Source organism: Pteropus medius, unplaced genomic scaffold, assembly GCF_902729225.1.
Source record: "Pteropus medius unplaced genomic scaffold, Ma_sr-lr_union100, whole genome shotgun sequence".
Lineage (NCBI taxonomy): Eukaryota > Metazoa > Chordata > Mammalia > Chiroptera > Pteropodidae > Pteropus > Pteropus medius.
This window is the reverse complement of record NW_024352790.1, coordinates 1,734,032-1,757,868: the sequence shown is the minus strand read 5'-3', so window position 1 is coordinate 1,757,868 and position 23,837 is coordinate 1,734,032. Positions and strand designations below refer to the sequence as shown.

The 23,837-nt window shown below is 33.9% G+C and overlaps 1 protein-coding gene across 4 annotated transcripts in view; it reads right to left on the bottom strand.

Annotated features, from left to right (window-relative positions):
* The window catches only part of ENPP3 (ectonucleotide pyrophosphatase/phosphodiesterase 3), a 75,119-nt gene that overhangs the window by 40,783 nt on the left and 10,499 nt on the right, over positions 1 to 23,837 (bottom strand). For 3 of the 4 annotated variants that reach the window (XR_005650101.1, XM_039849945.1, XM_039849943.1), the window contains exons 1-8: positions 21,822 to 21,953; positions 18,772 to 18,847; positions 14,286 to 14,408; positions 13,236 to 13,361; positions 10,041 to 10,101; positions 5,644 to 5,741; positions 2,150 to 2,229; positions 27 to 146 (exon numbers count right to left, since the gene is read on the bottom strand). Coding sequence is in view for 3 of the 4 variants with exons in the window: in XM_039849945.1 (XP_039705879.1) it covers positions 27 to 146; positions 2,150 to 2,229; positions 5,644 to 5,741; positions 10,041 to 10,101; positions 13,236 to 13,361; positions 14,286 to 14,408; positions 18,772 to 18,847; positions 21,822 to 21,899 (762 nt within the window). In the remaining variant the exon portion in view is untranslated. Of the gene's footprint in view, positions 1 to 26; positions 147 to 2,149; positions 2,230 to 5,643; positions 5,742 to 10,040; positions 10,102 to 13,235; positions 13,362 to 14,285; positions 14,409 to 18,771; positions 18,848 to 21,821; positions 21,954 to 23,837 lie in introns of those variants that run through there. The other variant, XM_039849944.1, reaches the window with a different exon arrangement.

The window sequence follows — 23,837 nt, the reverse complement described above, 5'->3', positions numbered from 1 at the left end:
GCTGCCACACATATACCACGACATACTGGTTGCCCTTGCCACCATGCTGGATTATTTTTCTCCTTTGAAGAAAGCGAAAAATTCTTGTTGAGGTTTACATCGTACATATTATTGTCAATGATGCCATGTGATTCCGGATATAAGCCCTAAAATTATAATTGCAAAAAAAAAGATTTAAGATTAAACAATATATTAATAAAACATATATTTAAATTGAAATAGTATAAGATCTATAATGCATATGTTGGAAGGATGTCACATACTTTTCCATATAAAACCCCTGAATCTGAACCCAAATATCGATATATAAAAAGTATATTCCAGTATATTTGCCTATAACAGCAAATGAATGATATTAGGCAGATGTTTTGTGTTGATGGTGTTAACATAACTCTTGTGTGATTAATAACTATTTGTTAATAACAGTTTCTCCTATTACAATAATGAGTAGCTACTGGTTAGGTTGGCAAGAATAGCAAGAAATTTATTGCATAGAAGCTTTTAAGCATTAATGGGCTAAATGGGTTAAAGTGCTACCAGCACTTTATAATGGAGCCTACCAAGTCTCCATCCACTCTCCCTTCCATCCATCCATCAATCCAATCATCCCTTCAATACAATCACAAATATTCATTCAATCATTCCACGTGTGCATTGAATGCCTATTATGATATCCCATGTAACTGTAGTAACTTTTAGGCAAATTTTATGGTTAGTATTTCAGAACATTACTATATATATGAATATGAGTATATACACACATATTCAGTAAATCAATAGCACTTATATATAATCTCTTATTTATATTTATACACATATATCTATATTAAATCTTATATATGTATATTTTTGTTTGCATGTATAGAGTCACATATATATATTATACATATAGTCAATTCTTGTTATTCATGGTAGTTATGTTCTATAAAGTTGTTGCCAACAATAAACACTGTACCATTGCTCTTAGGGAGTCTGTAGGGTTAGGTCCCCGTGAGCTTCACAACATTTTTTGTCTACTGATCAATACAAAATCTTTTTAATGTATATTTCTGTTTAAAGATACATTATTTAATATATATTTTTGGTTTACAATAACTCATGCCTGAACAGTTTATCTAACACACATATTTTCTCTGTAAGACACATCACAGCCTTCTTGCGCTTGGGAACCCTAGACAACATTTTGGCACTACACTCGAAGGCCATTTTAAACAGAAAAATCACTAATAAAAGGCACAAACGTGCAAAAAACGTGGCACTAAAGAGACAATAGACTATGAAAACAACATTTAGAGTTTGAGAGCTGAAACAAGAAAGCAGAGTATTGCCTTGTTAGACTTCTGTGGGGAATGTGTGAGCAGGGCAACTCGAATTTTTTGCTGCTCTAAGAATGTTCTCAGATAACTAGAAATACATCACAAAGTATTGATTTTGGGGTTACAAATAAATTTTAGCAAGTAGGTGAATTTGCAATATAGAATTTGCAAATACATGCATATACATATATAATTACTAAAGGGTTAAAATTTAAATGTTATAGTTATTGTTCCACAGTAATAAAAGACTAAACGCAAAGTAGTAAAGGTACAATAATGGCTTTGGCAATAAAGACCGAGACAGAAGTGTTCTAAATTATTATGAGTTAAATAAATTTTTTTTAATTCATTTTGATCATTTCACTTATGTCTTTTTATACATTGAGGAGAATTTACTTGCTTTACTTGCTTTTTCTAAAGAGATATAGCCAGTGTCGATTCCTTTATAAAACTAAGATTTTATCAAGTTAAATATCCCCACATCAAAGTGGCCGTCCTCATTCATAGCCTACCATTCCCAGCGAACTTTGGATAAGTAGTGACTAGTCAAAATATCACAGGAGAATTGTATTTCTCACACCCAAGAGGCTACCTGGCCTATCACAAAGGTGAATTAACCTAATGCCTGAACACTCATTTATGGTTAATATCTCATAGTACTGGACTGGCCTCAGATTGAGACTTCCTAGCCTGAGTTGAGCTATGAACTATCACCACACGTGCTTGTGAAATGTATAACATAGGGCTTGGCCAGTTCCTGCCTAAGCATATCTGGTGGTATAATCAGTTGCCTTTCTGTGGCCTATCAGTCTTCCACTGGGCCAAGCACTTACCGTGACAATGGTATAATGATTTGGAAAGGTCTTGGTTGGATAGACAGATCGCAGATATTTTGAATGAATTCCACATGTTTCTGCAACAAAGTATAGTGAGAAATTAAGAAGTTATTACTTCCTCAGAAGTTTTTTGGATAACTAAAAATCTGAACATAAAATTTCCTCAGAGAAATAGAAAGCTAAAGCATATCTGGTGGTATAGTCAGTTGCTAAAGAGTTGATTGAAGATGGAAAGACAATAAATATGTCAGGCTTTGCAAGTCCCGGTGATCTCTGTTGCAACAGCTCAAACTCTGCAATCAAGGCCCACAAGCATCCCTAGACATTACATAAACAAATAAGCATGGCTGCATTCCAATAAAACTTTCTCTATGGATATTGAAATTTGAATTTCATGTAATTTGCATGTGTCATAAATTATTTCCTTTTTTTTCCCCCTAATCACTTAAGAATGTAAAACAACTCTTAGTATTTAGCAGGCCATACAAAAAACAGGTGGGGTAGGCTGGATTTGGCCCATGGGCCACAGTTTGCTAACCCCTGAGCTAAACATACCCTAAATTATACACTACCAGCTTTATTTGCTTTTGTTGCTCCCCTCTTTCTGACTCATTTCATTACATTAAAATTTTTATATAACATTTGCATCTTAGCATATAGTTCTTACATGTAAAGTATCTGACATAACAGAAGTCAACACAACTACTAGGTAACTAAAAAGGAATTTGACTTGTATAATTGCAGAAGCCCATGCCATTTAATAATGCTTACAAATGAGCTAAGTTTGCTGCTTATTATTTTCAGCAAAGTTTCCATTTGATCAGTGAAGTTTCTTGTAATCTGTTTTCCACAAAGCATGTTATTAATTTTGCTCCCAATTGTTCTGCTGCATGGTCTGTGCAATAACCCTCCTTGAGGAGATCGGAACCATCAAAGTATTGCTGCTTCCTCTGCAGCAGTGAAGTACAAGAAATTTTTCATGTTGAAATCCTGTAGACTCTAATTCTAAAAGAAAGCTTCACCATTACAGGTTATAGTTAGGTTAAAACAAAAAGTGAAAATGATTGTTATCCAGAAAATAACAAACTTTACAGCTTGAAATAATAAATGTTTTCTCAAATAGGCTTGAAATTAGTCTCCTTCCCAGCCGCTAGTTCAGTGTTTGCAATATGATCCAGGAATTTCCTCCTTCAGAATCTGTTGAGCCCCATATCAAGCCTGTTAAATAGGACTCTGGTAGGGATGACGGGTTGGGTGGAAGGTGAAGAAAAGGGAACTCAAAAAAAATCTACATTTTTAATAAGCACCCCAAATGGTTCTGATGTGCTTAAGTTTGAGGCCTGCTCTAGGACCTGACTAATAGGGTATAACTAAAGATTTAAATATCTTTTCCCTCTTTTTTTAGTCAAAACTGCTAATAAATAATCTTGTCTTCAATCAAGGAAAGGCAAATCTAATATTGTTAATAAATCATATGATACAGAAATAAAATGAAATCTATTCCAGTTATATAATTAAAAGAATTTAAGCAGGAAAAAAATATCATACAATAAATAGAGACATAAAGTCAGTTTCTGCTTTTATTTCCTTGAAACATGGGTGACCCAAATTCTGAAACGCCTGAAGGCGCAGAGTATAAAATACTAACTAAGCTACCAACAACATGAAAACATGGCACCTCTCTAGTTAAAATGTCTTAAACAGGACACACCTGCTGACTATCTGCAGACTGGGATGACCATTTTAGATCAGAGCTATTGCAAAACAACTCACAGAAAACAAGACCTTTTATCATTGTTTCTTACAGATCTTAGACATCTAAATTATGACTGAATAGAATAATTCTGGAAGGATACACAATAAATCCAAGAGAATAGTTGCTTCTGCAGAGAAAAACTAGGAAGATCAGAAAAAAAGAGGGTTTTTTTGTTGTTGTTGTTCTTAGTTGGTTGGTTGGTTGATTGGTTTTTACTATACACCCTTTAATCATTTTTAAAAGTTTATTATTTGTATATTTTACTCTCTAAGAAAACATTTTTTAAATACCAACCAAAAAAATCTGAAAATGTAAATAACAGATATCCATAGTAACTATAAACAAAAAAGAACAGAAGACAAAATAGATGAGTAGATGAAAGAAATGAAAACTCCACAGATGCAGCAAAAAAAGTAGGAAGGAAGTTTATTGTGATAAACACCTACATTAAAACAGAAGAAATTTCAAATAACTTTGCACCTTAAAAAACTAGAAAAAGGACAAGCAACACCAAAAGTTAGCAGGAAAAAACAATAAAGACCATGGCAAAAATAAATAAAATAGAGACTAAAAACAATTTTGTTTCAAAAAAGCCAATAAAATTAAAATCAACCAAAAAATTAACAACAAATTAAATACATTTATTAAAACAATTATAAAATAAAATATAAAATTTTATAAAATAAACTTTATTTTCTCGATAAAATCAGAAATGAAAGAGGAGACATTACAACCAATATCGCAGAAATAAAAACGGATTATAAGAGACTATTATAAACGCTTATACTTCACGAACCAGAAAACCCAGAAGAAAAAGGATAAATTTTTAGAAACAACTTACCAAAATTGCATCATAAAGAAAAAGAAAATCTGAAGAGACCTATACCTAGTAAGAAAATTGAAGGTCAGAAAAGATGATTGACTTATTCAGGATCAAACAGCTATTTTTAAAAATAATTTAGAGTAAAATAAAAACAGGAAACCAGTAAAATTGTCATAAACCTTGAGGACCTTGGAGGTAAAAGAGGCCCTGATAGAAGGGGGAAGAAAGACGGGAATTGGAGGGCAGTGAAGGGTGTAGACCCTGAACTGACCCTCTGATACTTTTTAGCTGTGTCCTTGGTACTCAATTTCTCTTTATTATTAACTTTATAAAATTGTATGGAGGCCAGTGTCCTAACACAGAAGTACAACATGATAAAGGTGATAATAATAATAACTATAGTAATAACTTAAAATCATTCAATGCATACTACATATATATTCTCACAATATTCCTATCACATAGGAAGTGAGCATTTTACAAATGAAGAGACGAGGGCACAAACAGGTAAAACAAACTTGCCCATGGTCTCACGGCTTGTAAATGGTAGAGCCAGGTTCCAGGCATTGATGTTTGCTGGCTCTACTCAGTTTCCTTCAGGATCTTCCTGCCCTTGATGGTCATATCCACCTTGATAAGACTCAGGTCTGACAAATACCACTTTTGAGCCAATATATGTGAATGGATTTCCATAGAGCAAAAGGTATATTCAAACACAAGACAAATCAAAATAGGCTAAAAAAAAAAAAAAATGAACATTCAAAAAAGGAAAGAGGAACCAACAAGAATGAAAATAGATATCCCATAACAACATCATCAGGATATTAAAGGTCAGAAAGAGAGATGTGCCATCTAGAGACTGACTAACCAGGTGTCTTATCATTTGCATGCCTTCAGTTGTCGAAGACTTACTCATTTTATCAATATTGGGCATTAGAGTACTCCATGTCTGTAAATATTCAGCTCTAAATCCATCCATGGAAAACAAAATAACTGGTGGCAGGTCAAATCTAAAAACAGAAAGTCAAAAATTTGTTCATTATTGTGATTGTAAAAAAAACGAAAGATACTTTTCTGTACTATTTACAATTCTCTAAATTAGAAAATGCTTAGAAAGTACAGTAAGAAAGTAGTTTTAGGTCAAGTTTTCCTTTCTATTTTTTAAAATCGTTATCTTTCTTAACAATCAGTACTTCTAATATTTTAGTAAGCTAATAAAAATGGACATATTCCTTTTTAAAAGTATTACATAAATTATCTGGGTCTTTTAACTTTGAGATCTACTACCCTTTGAGTTCTAGAGTTTAAAAAGGTTTGGCTAACCTACTTTATTTTCATTTACTCCTTGGCATTAGCTATCTATGACACCCAGTTATAGTGTGTATGAAATTTCTCTAGCCCTGAGAGTTTATAATGACAAAGCAGTGTACTGTGGAGAAAAGGGAAGGTTTTGACCTCAAAAAGGCTTAAGTCCAATTCTCAGCTTCGTTCTTTACCATTTATTTAACCCTAAGCAGTCACTCGACCTCTCAAAACTTGATCCTGACCCACTCACCCAATACTTTAGAATCATTACAAATAGCACATTAATATCATTGTGTCATCTCAATTAAATTTAGCATTTAACAGTGGTAGGTACACATGGAGCTAATTAAATGTAGTCTTACAAGAGAGATTAGCAGCATGCAAGCAAAGCACTAACAAAACACCACCAGAAATAGGGTTCTATATTGCAGATCTTTCATGATCCTGAAGAAAGCAATGATTACCGAAATAAATGCACGAACTCAAAAATTAGAAAAGTTGCAATTATTCTACAAATCTTTTGGATATAATTATGATATGGAATTTAAGATCTCTGTAGTTTATGAGTATGAGGTGTTTTATTATTCTAAAGTTCTACATTTTTTACTTTATTCTAATATCTCAGAATATTAACATTAACCTCAAAAGCATTACAATCTCTTCGTAGACAAGTATTTAAGTTAAAATGAGAAAAGATTAACTTTTGGGTTATAGCCAGAGACAGTCATTTTTTTATTCAATATTTTGTTCACTTGTAAAATTTTACTCATATTTTACATACACACACACACACATGTATAGTTTCAGAAATTTTTCCTAAATGAACTCCGCTGCGTAACCATCACCTACAAAAAGAAACAGAATATTGCCAAACACTAGAATCCTCCCTTTGTGCTCCCTTCTATAGCAAACCACAGCCCAATGAAGGGCGATCAGTATTCCAACAACATAGATTAGTTCTGCCTATTTTTATACTTAGATGCCAAAAAAAATAAAAAAAATAAAAAATTATATAGTATGTATTTTGTTGTGTCTGGCTTCTTTTACGTAACATTATATTTGAAGTTTATCCATACTGTTGCATGTAGTTGTTGATTATTCATTCTCATAGCTGTCTAGTATTTCAGCAAATGAATAAAAGGCTTATTCATTCTACTATTGACAGGCATTTAAGTACTTTCCAGTTTAAGTACTTTCCAGTTATTATAAATAGCAATTATAGACAAAGTAAACTTGTTTAAACTTCCAAATATAGTGCATGCAAGTGAGTATGTAAAAGAAATTATTTTCAACTCTGTGCTCAGAATTTGAAATTTTCGAACAAAACATACTTTTCCAAGAAATTTGGTTAGAATAAGTCTTTAAATATTCTGACAAATACCCAATATTATGATAAAGAAAATTCTAAATGCTGATACCAGCTAAAGAAAGAAAAATAATTTTAGATTTTTTTAATGTGCTTGAGCAAAGCTAGAAAAAAATATCAGTGTAGCCATCTAATTATACATCATGAAAGAAATGGTGAGGAGAATCTGGAGAACAAGTCTATTTGCCTTTTTAGAATATGAATTTATTGTAAAATAATTCATTTACACTAAGAATAAAGGCACAAAGAAATTACACTTCACATCTAGGGTTTGAACTTGGTAAGTAAATAAACAGGAGAGGTTAAGGGCTGGATTTGAGTACAGGGTACTATTCCAATACATAGGAAGATGTCAGATTCAATCTTTGTAAGGTGAGAGTAGGCTCTCCCTGGGGGGATGATATGTGAACTGAGCCCTAAAGAACAAAAAGAAATAATATGAAGGAGCAGGGAGCTAATGTTTTAATCAGGGAAAGAAAATACATTGTACAAAAGCTCATGCGAGAGGTATGATACAACAGAAAATATTGGGTTAAGAAAAAAAATAAAATAGAAAAACCCCACAAAACAACACAACAAAACAAACAAACAAAATAATAGCAATGAAAAAAAAAAAACCCATAAGAGAACATGTAGTATGATTCTATTTCTATGAAATTTAAAAATAGGAATGTATGGCGATAGAAATCAGAACATGAAGCATCTGGTGGGATGAAAATATTCTATATCTTTGAAATATTCTGTATCTGTAGGTTACACAAATTTCTAAATTTCTAAATTTCATTATATTGTTCACATAAGTGTGAGCATTTCAATGTCTACGAATTATACCTCAAAAATAAAAAATCAAAAATTGGGACTGTTTTAATTGTGATTTGTAAAAAAATCCATCAAGAAATTAAAGAAGTATATTTTAATTTGTGAAGAAAACATTTATTTTTTCAGAAAGTCATATTTCTAAATATATCATCAAAATAAATTTGCAGCTTAAAAACGGGGTCAATCATCTATAGGATCGAAATGTTAACAAAAAAGGGACTATGTAATAAACCTGACAACCTGTGACAGAGGGGCGAGGGGGCAGACGTGAGAAGGGCATATGGAAGACCTGACAAGTTCAGTGACCAAAAGTAACCACACAGGATGGTCTGATCACTAATTCCTAACTGGGTAGGTCAGAGAGCAGTAGTCACATTCCAGGCCCATAGCTTCCTTAGCAAAGGTCAATCTTCACCTTAAGGGAACCCAGCCCGTTGTTCTTATGCATACAAGATAACATACCTTTGAAAAGTCAGAGTAATTTTCTTTTCTAAATCTCTTCAAGGCACAACACCACAAGAGCATGAGACCATAGAACCTCTCATTATTACCGTGTTCCCTGTATACCATCACTGTGTACTGTACATGTTAATTAACTATCCTATACTCACCAATGTAAGGAAGTATGTGTTTCTCCAGTTTGCTTTCTCTCTAAACCTAGTGCCTCCTTAATCTACCACCAACAGATTTCATGTAACCCTCCTCACATCTTCTCCTTTGATTCCAATGTATAAAATGAGCTGCAAAAAATGCCATTCTTCAGAGCATTTTCTCAATCCATTAAGATTTCACTTCTGAGCATGTCCTCAAACTTTTGGCTCAAATAAACTTATAAAACTTGTCTATAGGCTGGACATTATTTCATCAACAATTCTCACATGAAATCTCCTGAACTTATTATTATTATTATTATTATTATTATTACTCCAATTTTATAGATGAAGCTCAGAGAAGTGACTAGTGCAAAACCAAGACTCAAACTTGAGTCTCTTTTTCATTCTAAATTTGTTATTCTTCCACTCAGAAGAGGGCAACCGGATCTGAGGATTGAGTTAGACCAAAGTAGCATAGTACTAAAACAGACACATTATCCACACACAATTTTTTTAATGAAATAATGCTATCTAAAATGCCTCCACCAATTCTATAGCCAGATACTCCTTTCTTCTTCTTCTGCTTCATTAACATTTCCCACTGCTTGGGCCAGAGTGAAGTAGGTGAAGGGCAGAAGGGGCAGTTGGAGGAAAGTGGAAATCCCCTCTTGACTAGAAGGTGATTTGGAGCACATTTCCAGAGCTGGGCAGTTGGGGGAGCAGCCATCACAACCATGTGAAGGAGATGCATGAGAGGGGTGTTACCTCACATGTTCATCACCCATGCCCACCTGCAAAAGTCCTCCTCATCCATTCTTCAAGGTCAGCTTTTCATTGTGAGGCCTTCAGTGGACAAATCTCTTCCCCTTTCCTCAGTAAGAATAAATCTGAGGTATCAAGATGTTAACAGAAAAGAGTTCTGGCTGGAGTAATTTAGATGTAATTGTAGTCCTGATCATAGGACTTTGAGAATATTAGTATAAATACTTACCAATTTTTTAGTCATTCTTGTAAGACATGAGTATAATAAATTAGTATAAAAATGCTTTGTAAACAATACAGCAAACAAAAGTCACTTATGAGTTTGAGCCACAAGGAATCTTATCTTCTGTTAACTCTTTCATTCTAAAATGTAAACAGAGTGAGGGAAATTCCATACTGCCTCTCAATTACATTTCTATGTGCCATCTGTTGAAGAAAGATAAAATTCACCACATCATTCTCACCCTTCGGGACACTGAGACTTCCAGGCTGTGCTACAGTTGGCTTTCACCCATGAGGTTTCTCCTGAAAAGCATAAGATCAAAATTTTTAGACTGCTGCATCACAGACAATAAAAGAGAAACAAATGTTCAATGGGCATGATCTTTCCAAACTACAATTTGTGTTACTACAGTAACTAAATTTTTCCAGAACCCGTTAAGTGCTATTTCACGTGTTGGCAGTCATTGCTTCTAGTGATTGGTACAGATCAGTAATTTACACTAACCGAATACCAGGAAGCCCATCTTTACCAAGAAAAACAAAGGGAATTCCTTTAGCTTTAGGAAAAAGACAATGTCTTTTCTTTTCTTTTTTTTAAAATAATGTTTTTACCTCAGGGACAATATTTTCCTACTGTTAGAAAAAATGAGTTTAATAAACATAGATATATGATCTTAAAAAAGAGAAAAGAATGCAGGAAAAAATAAATAACCAATGATAATAATTGATATTAATTGGGTAAGATTGAACAAATGTTTAAGATCTTAACTAAAAAATTCTTATTCCATACATGTTTCTGTTTACAGAACATTGAGCTAATTAATGAAGTATAAATGATAGAATATGAATGCCATCATTTGCAACTCCTAAAGGATCTAGACAATGATTATCAATGGCTAAAACATCCCCCTCAAAAGAGACAAGCCACAAGATGTGCCTCTTGACGAAAGTAACATCACTATCTATGAAGGATACTTGCAAAATAAATAAATTGTACTTGAATCACAACAGTCATCAGGTTCTAACTACCAATTTTTAGGGGATGTAAGGGATGACAAACTGTCTATAACAGAGGATGCAACTAACTGGAAAATTCTGCCAGACAAATGACCCCGTTTCTCCAACATGTAAATTGTAAAGGGTAAAAAGAGGAAGAGAGAATCTACTTTTAAAGGACTTGGAATATATCAGCCAGTTGCTATGTATGGAATCTATTTAGATCTTACTTCAAATAATCTTTTAAATATTATGAAACGCACAGAAAAAATTGAACACAATGGATAGTTTATGACAAATGATTATCAACTATATGACATAAATATATCAACTAGATATATTAATGGTATTATAATTTTGTTGAATCCTCATCTTTTTTAGATATATACTAAACATATTTACAGATAAATGATATTAACTCTAGGATTTGCTTTGAAATAATCTAAAATTTTGGGAGGGAGGTTAGGGGGAATATAAAGAGTATATTTTATTAAGAAAAACATCCAAAACTTGAAAATAAGCAAAAGGAAGACTGATCACTAAATTTCGTTTCAATGTCACACTGAGAATTATCTAAAAAGCCCACATATAGATTATCTAATTACTTAGTAGTATATACCTTTATCTAGCTTATTCTTTACCATTCATTTTATGACTCAGTCAGGGTAGCAATTAATTGGAAGAAAACTAATAGCAATATAACTGATTATTGTTCGATAGCAAATAAATTGTCTTGTACAAATGCAAATCATTTCTGTCCCACCAAAAGTTACATTTTCAGTCATTTTATTCCAACATTCATTCAGTCTTGTGTATACTTAGTCTCTTCAAATCTTTTTGAGACAATTTAACATCTCAGTTGGTTACCTCATTAATGAGTTAAGAAATTTTTGATGTGTTCACTTTATATTTACATGAGGTTAGTGTTTTTATCTTTTTGAAAATTATAGTGTGTCAGAATGAGACAAGATGGGCCATGAGTTGATCATTGCTAAAGCTGGGTGATGGACATGTGGGGAAAACATCATACTATTCTCTCCTTAATACATCTTAGAAATTTATCATAAAGTTTTTTAAAATTCTAAACTTAAAATAAAAGGTGACCAGCTGGTTTCTTACGCAAAATTTATTTAAATCCCCTCAAACAGCTGTCTTAAGATATAATTTGGCAAGAATCACTTAACTTATTTAAATATAATGTTAATCCTTAGAGTAAAAAAACATTTACCTTTGTTTAAAAAATAAATAGAAATAATTAAATTAACTCTATCAAAGTAACCAATTAGTGGTAATGGTAAATTTCAACACTGCTTATAATAATTACTTTTGTTTCTGTTAAATTGCGCAATATTGTGCACTGTATTCAATGGAAAATTGTACCACATGACCTGTTGATCAGTCTTGAGATAAAAAGTTAAGAGTAATAAAGTTGGAGTAAAAGTCAGGAGAATATAGAAATCAGAGACAATAAGGTCAGTGAACTTATAGAGAAATAAGCAAACTAGAAACCACACTTCCCTTTGTGAACTTAGAGAAAATTTTAATAATATAATATTCACTATATCAAACACTGTATCAAAATATCAAATGATTATTATTTAAAAAGAGTTACCATTCTAGGCTTTTATTTTCCTATCCAATTGCCTTTTTTAGCTGATCTTCAATTATATTTTGTATAAAACCTTATCAACTATTAGTATAAAACCTATTTTTATTAAGAGATTATATAGTTAATGTTTCTACAATAGCATCTTCCCCTTATTTAAAAATATCAGAATTAAACCTAATATTTTTTGTCTAAAAATATTAAAAGCATTAGTTAGTTAGCTCAATTGCATGTGGTGTTATGAAAAGGGGATTGATAGCTTGAAGCAATTTTGTTGCTATGAATATATGTGCTTTTTTTTTTTGTAAATCTCATCAGATGTTCAAAGGGATTGGTGATTTTTTTAAAAAACTTGACATCATTTATAAAGTGGCAAGTGGCTAGAATCAGGAGTTGAATGAACTGGAGTCTAATCTTGGCTTGGCACTAACTCCTTGAGGGTCCTAAATCAGTAATTTAACTACTCAGTACACAGTTGTTTCAACAATAACACTGGTTTAACAAACTGATTTTTGGGCCAAATAACCTCTTCCATGATATTTTAACCATAAGATCCGGTGTCTCAAACCACACATATGTCTAGCATAGTCACTGGACTGAAAAAGACCTTGCTTTACAGTCAAATATGGAATTTTAAGCCTTATCTTTTTTTCCTATAACATCCCTCTTCCTCTAGAGCACACAAACCACATTTCTTCCAACAGTAAATAGATTGTATCTTCTTTTCTATATGGAGTCGCTGAAGATTCTCCAACTTGTTTTAATTTTTGCGGCCTAGGCCAACTCTAGAGTCACTAAATTCACAGAGGCAAATGGGTCAACATCCTCTGCTTACCTTGGCAAACACTCTTGTAGTCAACACAGCAGTCCTTCCTCTGCAAACAGTCATCTGAACAAGAACAAAGGCTGGATTCTAGTCTGGTCTCTCCACAACGAAATTTATTGCATGTCCATATTTGAGCTGTAGAATTACATGAGCATTTAACTTATTTTAAGTATTCAATACCAAAAATATAAATTTCATGTATTTCTCTATGTATTGTTATACAGTCAAATTCTTGGTTTATCTGCATTAATAAATGAAAACACATAATACAAATGAGGGTCAATCCATCACTTTCCCTCATTTGGCATGGGTGACAGAAAGAACTGCAGCTTTCCAATGCAGCTCTGGTCTACCTCGTAGATACGCCTCTGAGATTGGAGAAACTCTGAAAGCTGGTCATATTCCCACCCAGGAGCTTCTGATGATAAAAAAAAACACTAACGCTGAGTGATTGTTGTCACCCAAGAGTAGCTTTGCCCAGCCTTGTCTCAGGACAGGCAGCAAGGAAGAGCTAGTGACAACAGAAGTAACAGGAACAGTCAGGTCTGTAAGAATGTAGGCAGGTCAGGGTCCCATCGTAGTTGAGAGTGACAAAAATGGTAGATCAGCTCCCCACCATGCCACTGGTGTTCTCCCAGGCTAAGTACTTAAGTATGAAGTAGTTTACATTAATCTCAATGCTAAAAACAACAAGAGGCTGGACTAAGGCTGTTTCTTAGTGATGCCTCCTAGAGAAGAGTGACCAAAATCGACATCAGCCCTGTGCTTAGACAGATATGTTGGATGAGTGACTTCTTTATTCCCTATTACTCAGAAAGAAAAGATTTTTTGAGACTAAGTGAAAGGAATACAAATCTTATCCATACCAGGTTATTACTCTCCCTCTTGCCCTTTTCACAGAGCATAATGTAAGGCAAACTGCTGTTTAAGCCTCCCAGTTTATGATACTTTTTATGGCAGCCCTAGTAAATTAATACACAAAGTATGTGGTGAGCATCTGGACATGCATTAATTATATTACAACCAACATGGTAATAAATTTATTCTTGGAATTCATACTTGATTTCACACAGGTGTCTTCAAAATCCCAGCAGCAGTTGCCTCGGTCTTTACATTCCATATCACATCGGCAGCCATCCAGCGCTCTATATGAAGAATCAAAGCATCTTTTCCTGCAGCTTCCTATCGAGTGAAGAAAACCAAGAGTGAAGGAAACCAAGGCTTAGAAGTTATCCAACATCTCATAGCTAAATGGTGGGAACACAGAAGTACCTAGCACAAACTCGGACAGACAAATAAGTAATTTTCATTGTATTGTATAATCTGTCAGTGCAAAGTGATAAATGAGCGATAAATGATGAATGACTTTTCCCAGGACCCCAGAGAGGTTCCAGACTCAGAGATGCCAGATATCATCAGGTGAGGGTAAGAGGGACAGGCAGAGGTTAAATATAGTGGAATTGGTTTAAAGTCCGAAAGTGGAGCAGTGACTATATCCACCCCATCTCCCACTCTAGAATAGAAAGATCATAATCTGGAGGAATTTAGGAGGAATAGATTTCATCACAGAGACAGCAGACATAGAGGATGGCTATGATGAGAAAAGATGAACAAGCCTTACTCTTCAATGTGAATAGATTGTTACCAGACATTTGAAGATTGCAAAATAGCACCAACCATAAAAGACAAGGGGAAAAAAAGAAAGAAAAATCTTAATTGGAAAGAAAATAATACAGGGAGTGTAAGAGTTACACACATTCACATACACACACACACGCACAACTAATTTTGGGAGCCTTAGAAAAGAGAAGATATATCTAGGAAATAAGAAAGCAAACTACAATTTTAAAAAGAGCAATAACATTCAGTGTGCTCTTGGAAATAAAAACATGAAGGCAGTAATGAAAAATTCAATAGAAAAGTGTGGTAGGCAGAATGATGAAGGTGTCTTTACATAGGAAAGAACTCAAGTTATATGTTGTATGTGTCTTATTTTAGGAAGCTACTGAAGGATGTACTTTAGGAAAATGAAGAAATAAAACAAACGATCAAATAAGAGATCCCAAAAGTATAAGATCTAACACAATAGAGAGAGGCTAGGGAAACACCAACAAACCAAGAGAGCAACCAACACAGATTAGAGCAGAAGGACAGAGAAACAAAAATTAAAATAAAAAAAAAAAATCACTCTACATTCAAGCTTACACTACTGAAAAGACAAGAGCCAGATAATGTCAAGGGTTGATAGGGGTGTATGGTAAAGGTAAGGTAGGCTGTGGCAGCCATCCTAGAAAGCAATCTAGAATTACTTATCCAAATTAAAATATAAACCCTAAGAACCAGGGCTTCCATTCCTGGGTATATAACAAAGCAAATCCCACACTGGTCTATAAGAGAATCTGCAGAATTTATGTGATATTAAAGAACTAAAGTCAACCTGGATATTCAATACCAGGAGAGAACATAGGTCAAGTGGCATGTTGGATACATGCCAAAGAGTACTACCTAGCAAGCAGATAGATGAATAAGAATATATGCATGCTTAGCAGTTTAGATGGATCTTTAAAAATATTCAGTGAAAAAGTAGAAGAATATGTTGATATATCATTTACATAAAAGGTTTTTACATTTTTACATTCACTCTCCTCCTTCGAAACATTTTCCACCCTTGGCTTCCATGATAAAATAATCATGTGCCTTTCCCTCCACATTCCTGAGCACTTCTTCCTAGTCTTCTGTGTTCTTTATCCCTCATCGCCTCAATTCTTCAAGGCTGGCATACCCCAGTCACATTGCTTTAAACCTCACATGTGATGCTGATAATCACATTGCAGGTCCCTGCAGGACTACCCTTCTAAAGCTAGCTTCATATATCTATCTTCTTGACTTTTCGGCCTGGACATTTCAAATTTAACATATCCAAAACTAAGCTCTTAATTATTGTCCCCAAACCGGCTTCCTCTACAGTCTCTCCCAGCTCAGTTATGGAAATGCCATATTTTCAGACGTTCATGCCAAAAGACATGCAGAGGTCATTCTTGACTCCTCTCTTTCTCACTTCATACTCAATCTAGCAATAAAATCTATCTACCATGTCAAAATATACTCAGAATCCAACTACATCTCACCAGGTGAAATGCTACCACCCTGGTCCAAGACATAAATCTTGTCTGTATTGTTGCAATTATTTCCTAATTCATCTCTCTACTTAGAGTTTCACTCCACCATTTATTCATAGCACAGCAGCTTGAGTGATCATGTTGAAAACTAAACCATAGCATCTCAAAACCACCTATCAGTTCCAGTTCACACTCAGGATGAAAGCTGAAGACGACACTTTAGCCTACCAACCCCTCTGATCTAGCTCCCCTTGGTTGATCTCATTTTATGACTTCCCTCCCTCTAGTCCTCTTAGTGCTACCTCAATGATCTCCTTGTTATTCTTGAAATGAAACTGGCTAGGCAAGCTTCTGCGCTAGACCTTTGCACTTGCTATTTCCTCTTGGATGGAATGTTCATTTCCAAAATACTTCCCTTACTTCCTTTAGTTCTTTACGCAAAAGTTATTTCACACATACACTCCACTCCATCCTGACTCAATAATTCATATTTCCTTTTTCAGTTTTACTTATTCCTTAGCACTTTTCCCTGTCGCTATATATATATATTTACTTATTTATATTTTTATTGTCTGTCTTTCCTGCTAGAATGTAAATCCTGAAGGATTTTTTCTGTTTGTCTGTTTTCTTCACCACTGTATCCCAGTAATTGGAATAGTACTAGCACATGGTTGGTGCTCAATTGTTAAAGAATAAGTAAAAAAGTATCTGTACATAAAACAATATAATTGTAAGAACTCAGATAGAAAAACTGGTTTAAAAATTCACACTAGAAAAAATACATTGCCTATAAAAAATGAGTTAATTGATGCAGAGAATGGTAAAAATGGTCTAGGGTTGGGGATTAGATAAAAGTTGAGGGGATGAAAATGTTAAAGATACTGGCAAATAAGGGCTGGAGTTAAATACCAATGCCCTGTGTAGAAGGCAGAAGAAAGTGATGCCAGATAAGGGCTGATAGACCAAGATAAAAGGAAGAAAATGAGGACAATATCTCTGGGAAGCCAGCCAGGACTCAAAGGAGGAAGAAGGTGAAAGAGCTGGAGATTTTATTCAAATATTAGTATAAGCTTCTTGCTATTAAATTATGATTTGTGGGACAAAATACCCAAGAAATGATGCCCACCCGTGGGCGCTAACATAGAATAATACCACAAAAATGACCTGCCAGTATTTGTCAGATCTAGGACTGTTACTGTAGTTCAGAAACAAAACAACCAAGTGACCAAGACAGGACAGTAACTTTGCAGGTAATGTCCGTCTTTTTGGTTCCACTGTGTTTCCATGTTACGCTAAGGGGTACTTAGTGTTTATTCATTCTTAAGTGAAAACATAATTGGAAAATTGTCAGTTAAGCTCACCAAGAGTGTCCTTAACGAAGAACTGATAAGACTTTTCCTCCTGGAGTCAAACTAGAAGTTAATCAGCCAAATTGAAAAAGGAGATAAATTATCTAACATTTGACTCATTCTTCTCCTTAATAAAAGTACCAAAATAATACATAACAAGATTATAAAAAGTGCTTTTTATATAATCTTTGCAAATGGTTTATTTACTGTTCAAACTAGTGAGATATGGCAAAAGAGATGTGAGGTGTTTTGATATTTGGGGGCATATATCTTCTATTTTTTCCTTTGCTTCTTATGAGAAAAAAAAAAATGTGAAGCTTTTATTTTGCACCTCATTTCAAGAATGTGGCACTGCCTAACCAAGAAATTATGAGGTTTCAGGGATGGAGCAATACTCACGTGATATCAAGATGCAGGAAAAATGGCAGGAGGTCCTGGGAAGGGAGCAATGAAGACTTTCAAGGCCAAATTTATTAGTGGACATTAAAGATTAGAGTGGAAACTGGGTCAGGAGTCTTTGGTTCTGTTATCAAAGTCCTTTATGAAATTAAGGAAAAGTAAGAGGAAAATATTGGAAATGTTAAGGGTGTGGTTCTGGGCAAAGATATGCTAAGGGCCAACTTCTGCTTCTGTAATCTGCTTACTTGTTTGATGTTAACTAGGGTTAATCTGTTTGCTTGTTTGATGTTAAACCAGGGTGTGGTTCTAGGTTTTATAAACTGCCTCTTTTGCGAGCTCGGGGCTGATCTCAAACTCTGCGTGGTAGAGTCTGTCCCGGCCAGCTAATAAAGCCTCATAATTCACCTCAGTCGGCTCCATGGGTCTTAGAATTGATTGTGCCACAATAGAAATGCCATGACTCTGAAAAGAGCAGGGGGATGAGGGCAAAAAGTAAAGTCCATAAATGACAGCAAATAATACTAATCACAGATGTGGGTTCCTGATAAGTGGAGTTGAGAGAAAGAGAAGCTAGTAGGAGAGTGCTACGTGTACAAGAGAGGAGACTCAGGGGAGAGAGGGTGAAGGGGAGGAGAAAGAAGAAATTGGCAAATGTCGAGAAAACACTGAGGGGTATACCTTGCTCATCTAGTTTTCTGAGTCCAAGCTGCAGGCCTAAGCCGAGAGTCACAAACACCAACAAAACAAGAAGAACCTATTACAGAAAAAAGAAAAGTAACCTTTACAATTAAATATATATATACACAAAAATCCAGATAACCACCCTCCCTCAGTGAATATGAAGGACACACAGTGTGTTGGTTATACATGATACCAGATCCAACGATGATAGAGGTATATAATTTTATTTAATGACAAAAATTAAGAAAGGTTTGGGAAGCATTTTAAAATACCATTTATTACAGATCTTCAAATTTAAATACATTAGTTCCAGCTAGCTTAACCTCAGATTGAATTAAACCCATGAAACTATGGGAATCATTTACCTTTGCCCTTTTTCCTTTCTTAACTAGACACCTGTTTGGAGATCATTTATCTAAAAGCCTATCAAAAACTGTGAAATTGTTAACTACCTCATTACAGCCTGCAGGGTATCTTTCCCCCATTCTGTCCATCAGAGGACAATGTTTAACATGCACAAAACTATAGTGTTCAAATAATTAACTAGCAGATGTTCTGCTTTGCTCTACACTCAAACAAATGAATTAGGACAGCTTGGAAGCTGTGTGACCAAAGATCATGTATCATTTAGTATCATATCACTACTGTTGACAAAGCTCCTCAGTGTAATGGACTTTATGCTACAATTAGAATTAAACTGTGATATAATTAAAGAGAATTCTTCCCATTTACCTCTTTCCCCATCCATTAAGTCTATTGATAAGCATGCTGGATGAGAGAGCTTGAATAATATATGTTACCATAAAGAATATGAATGCAACAGACACATGAATTACTTAGAAAAGTATTTTATCGTACCAATAACTTTTGCTATAACTTTTTAAACCACTTTCATGAAGAAAAAAATACAGCATTAAATTTGCTCAGATAATAAAGACCCATATAAAATGCTGATTTTTTTTGTTTTCACTCTGAAAATCAACTGAAAAATTAACATATCTGACTTTTATAATAGAAGTGAATTCAACAATTAGGAAAATATGTTAAAATACTATGAAAACAATTCTCATATGAAGTCTCAAAGGTCACCCAAGGGTCAATGACCTTCCAGCAGGTATTGATTCAGTGCAGAGATGGAAAAGGAAAGGTGAACAGAAACCGTTATTAAATAACAGCATTCGCATCCCTTATGATTATTAAAAGTCACTGGTGACCAAGACTAGGAATTCTACAAAGAAACAAAACACTGGGAAACTTTCCTACCATAAACCTCATGCATCATAAATTTACAAACTGACATATTTCCGTGTACATCTTATCTTCAGTCCTTGGCAATTCAAGCTTGCTGGAGAAATAAACATCTAGCTGACTTTGTACTTATTTATGGCTTGCTCTCTGCATTATTCTGTAAGCTCCTTCATAGTTAAGGTTTGTTTTTAATCTCATATAATTATTCATTCTAAATATGTAATTTTGAATAAGCTGCTTGATATTGAGGTGCATATATATCTTAAACTATCTAATCTACAAAATGAAGAGGGGAGAGTTCTGGACTTTGAAAATCACTGAGAATTCACCATTTGGCTTTAGCTTGACTGAATGTAAAGTGCTTTAAAATTTTTAAATGAAACATTAAAATTTGGAAACATAAGGGTACCTTTGAAATATTTTAAAATGTGATTTTGAAATATTGAACTTCTATTATATGTACTAGTAAACCACTAGAAGGATACAAAGAAGGGAAATAAATGATGCATGAGTTTTGCTCCCAAGGAGTTTATGATTTCCTGAGTTTATAAGAGGATAAATATAATAAATGGCATAAGAGCTAACAGAGTTGCTCCAAAGTTCTTAGAAGGATTATAAACAAATAGAATATCTTGAGCATTTACTTTGTGATAGTCACTGGGCTCAACCCTTACACATATTGTTTCATTTATTCCTTGAAACAATGCTTGAGTGAGAAAATGGTGGTGACATTAACTAAAGTAGGGGATTTAGGAGAAAACGGTGGCAGAATAGGTATGAAAAAATTATTCAGTTGGTTTTGGCTTGAGGTACTGTATGAGGAGCCAGCAAGCAGGCACTTGAAATTGTGTGACAGAAACTCAAGGAGAGATCAGAGCTGGGGGTATGTTTGGAGTTTTTGATATTACTCTTAAAACCATGAAAGAAGATGAGATTATCTAAAGGAAATATCTTTAGATAAGATTTGGTAGAAGATATTTATCTTTTGGAAAGAAAGATAAATCAGCCAAGAGAATGCAGATAACAAGAAAAGTCATAACAATGGGAATTTTAATGCAATTTTGGAAACAAAAGGAGAGAATAATTCAAAGTGAGAAAATACTCAGCATTATTCATGTATTGTTTGTTATGGAGATTCAAGAAAAGGACAGGTGGAAGACTGGCTTCCAAGAGGGTTACTTCAGTACAGTAAAAACAAAACTAGACAGGGAATGGTTGGGTGGCGAAAAAACCAACGCAATAAGGAGAGATGCCCTTTTCCTGAAAGTCTGATGGTAAAAATCAAGAAAACCTTTTTTTTTTTTTTTAAACAGGGACGATCTTACCATATAAGAACAAGAAAGATAAAATAGGCAAATGAGACCATCTCTAGGAGTGAAGTAAAATAGGATAAAATCAATAGTCCAACAAAGAATGTAAAATACAGTCATTTGAATTTCTCACTCTCTGATCTTAAAATATTCACGCAATGAAAAGGTGACTTGGGAAGTAATTATAATCGTGCTAAAATAAATGCTGCAAATTGTTCTCCCACAGTTCCCAACTTTTTAGATTGATCAAAGGTTCATTTGTAGTTACTCAAATTTTTTTATTTATAAAATATCGGTAAAATATTAACATTAAAGTTATCACAAGGGATAAAACTGAACACAATTACTTGAAACTTTACATTTAAATAGTAACACAAATATAAGTAGGGAGTCATATATTTAACATTTGTCACAAAACTAGAAAGACTAAAAGAACTGTACTTACAATAAAGTAAAATAAAAATAAAACTTAAATAAACTTGTACTTACAATACAAATTATTCTATATTTCTTAACAGTGCTCTCCTTAACAGTCTTTTCCATTGATAAAGTCAGCTGAGAATCCATTATTCTTTTAGCTGTATAAACCTGTTTTACCAGAGACAGATTACTCTTTCCTTTTTCTAGTCTGGCAAAGAGAAACTGTATGAGTTGCATATGACTGACTTTTATCTGGGAAGATCACTGCTCTTTAGTGATTGGGCAATCAAGAGAGAAGAAAAAAGTTGTAATAACAATAGTGTTGAGATATGAAAGTTTATTTCTAGTACACTGTAGATAACTGTGCTTTCCTTATAGTTTACACTAAAAATATCCAAAAGAAAAGGCCTTGCTATCTAAGTTCCAGAGAGTTTCTATATTTACATAAACTTCATGTCATAGTTGAAAACTAACATTAAAAATGCACTTTAATCATAGTAGGAATTCCAATTCTGCTAAATATATATATGTAAAGTAGTTAATTATGTGATAATTATATTTTGCATTTTACAATGTTCACAATCTGACATATTTTTATATACATTATCTCATGTCAAACTTAACAATGTGCCTTATAAACATGTTATCTCTATTTTGTAGATGAGTTAAAGTAAAGCTCTAATTATTTAAATTATGTTACTTGTCCCAAATCACATATTTACTCTATTTACTCAATGGCAGAACTGGAATGCAAGTTTTCTATATCCCCAAAGCCAAGATTATTTTCACTAACCAGTTTAACGGGCTCTTTTCTTATTTATATAGATAACCAGAGCATCCTGGTACATGTACTTATGATGAAAGAAGCTAAATTAATAGCAGTGTGACCAAAGAGAGTTATAGTAAATTGTGAATGTTAAGCCCTTCTTAGTTTAAATATCCGAAGGCAATAATTCTCAAAGTATGATTCCATGGAACATTACTCCATTGTAACTTCTTTGGTCAAACAGAGTTTGAGAACTCTTTTATAAAATGAAGATTATAAAAATCCTGTACGCTGCAGTACACGCATTGGAAAACACTATTCTAAACCAGTCCAACCCTAAAAGCAGTGCAAAAAAATAAATAAATAAGAAAGGAACCTACTCTACTAATACAATGATGCATAAATGTAAAGGATATTTTTGAAAATCATGACTAAATCCCTTTCTCTGTTATTGAAGTTTTTCCTGTTATTTCTCCCTTAAGGAAAAATCTGCAGGGTAAGAGTTGGGTTTCCTTCTGTGACCTTGAAGATTTGTGCTATCCTTCCCTGCTATCACTTCCTCAGTCCAGAATACCTCCACTTCACCAATTACACCTATGGGCCTAACCAGTGGAAGCAACTGCATTCGTTGCTGTAGCGGAAGAAATTAGTTTTAAAACTAAAAGGTGCCAAAAAGACAATCAATCCAGAATCTCGCAGACTTCTTTCCACAGACCACAGTGGTCTTTAAAATCACAAATGAACAAAAACGTATTTGAATACCTTTGGCAAGTGGTTCTCTACACTGGATAAACTTAGAAATATCCAAAGTAGTTTTTTTTAATTTTAATTTCTAAAATTTCAAATCCCAGGTTTCACGTAAATTGAATTAGAATCTTCTGGAGTTTTGGCTAAGGAAGCAGTATTTTTTTAAATATCCCTCCAAGTGATTTCATATGCAGTCAAGTTCAGTCTAAACACTTTGCTTTTAGTGGTGCATGCACTTTTGAATTTCTTCTGCAAAAATTTAACTCGGGTTTATTATCAAACTTGCCAATTTTACAGGCAAGGTTCAAGGACCCCAGGGGCTTGATCACTTGCCCAAGATCACCTTGGCTAGTGACATCTCAAAAGTGAGATTTCATCAGGTCTTCAGGCTCCCACTTGAGGGAGTTCTGTTATTGTCGTTGTGTCATACTGATTATATAAAGAAAGATCAGGATGACATCACAATTTGTCTCAAAATTAGGAGATTCCTAGGACTTATGGCTTTTATCTAGTCATCTGACAAATGCCTTCAATTTTTCCAGATTCTAATTGCCTATGTGCACATGTGGACT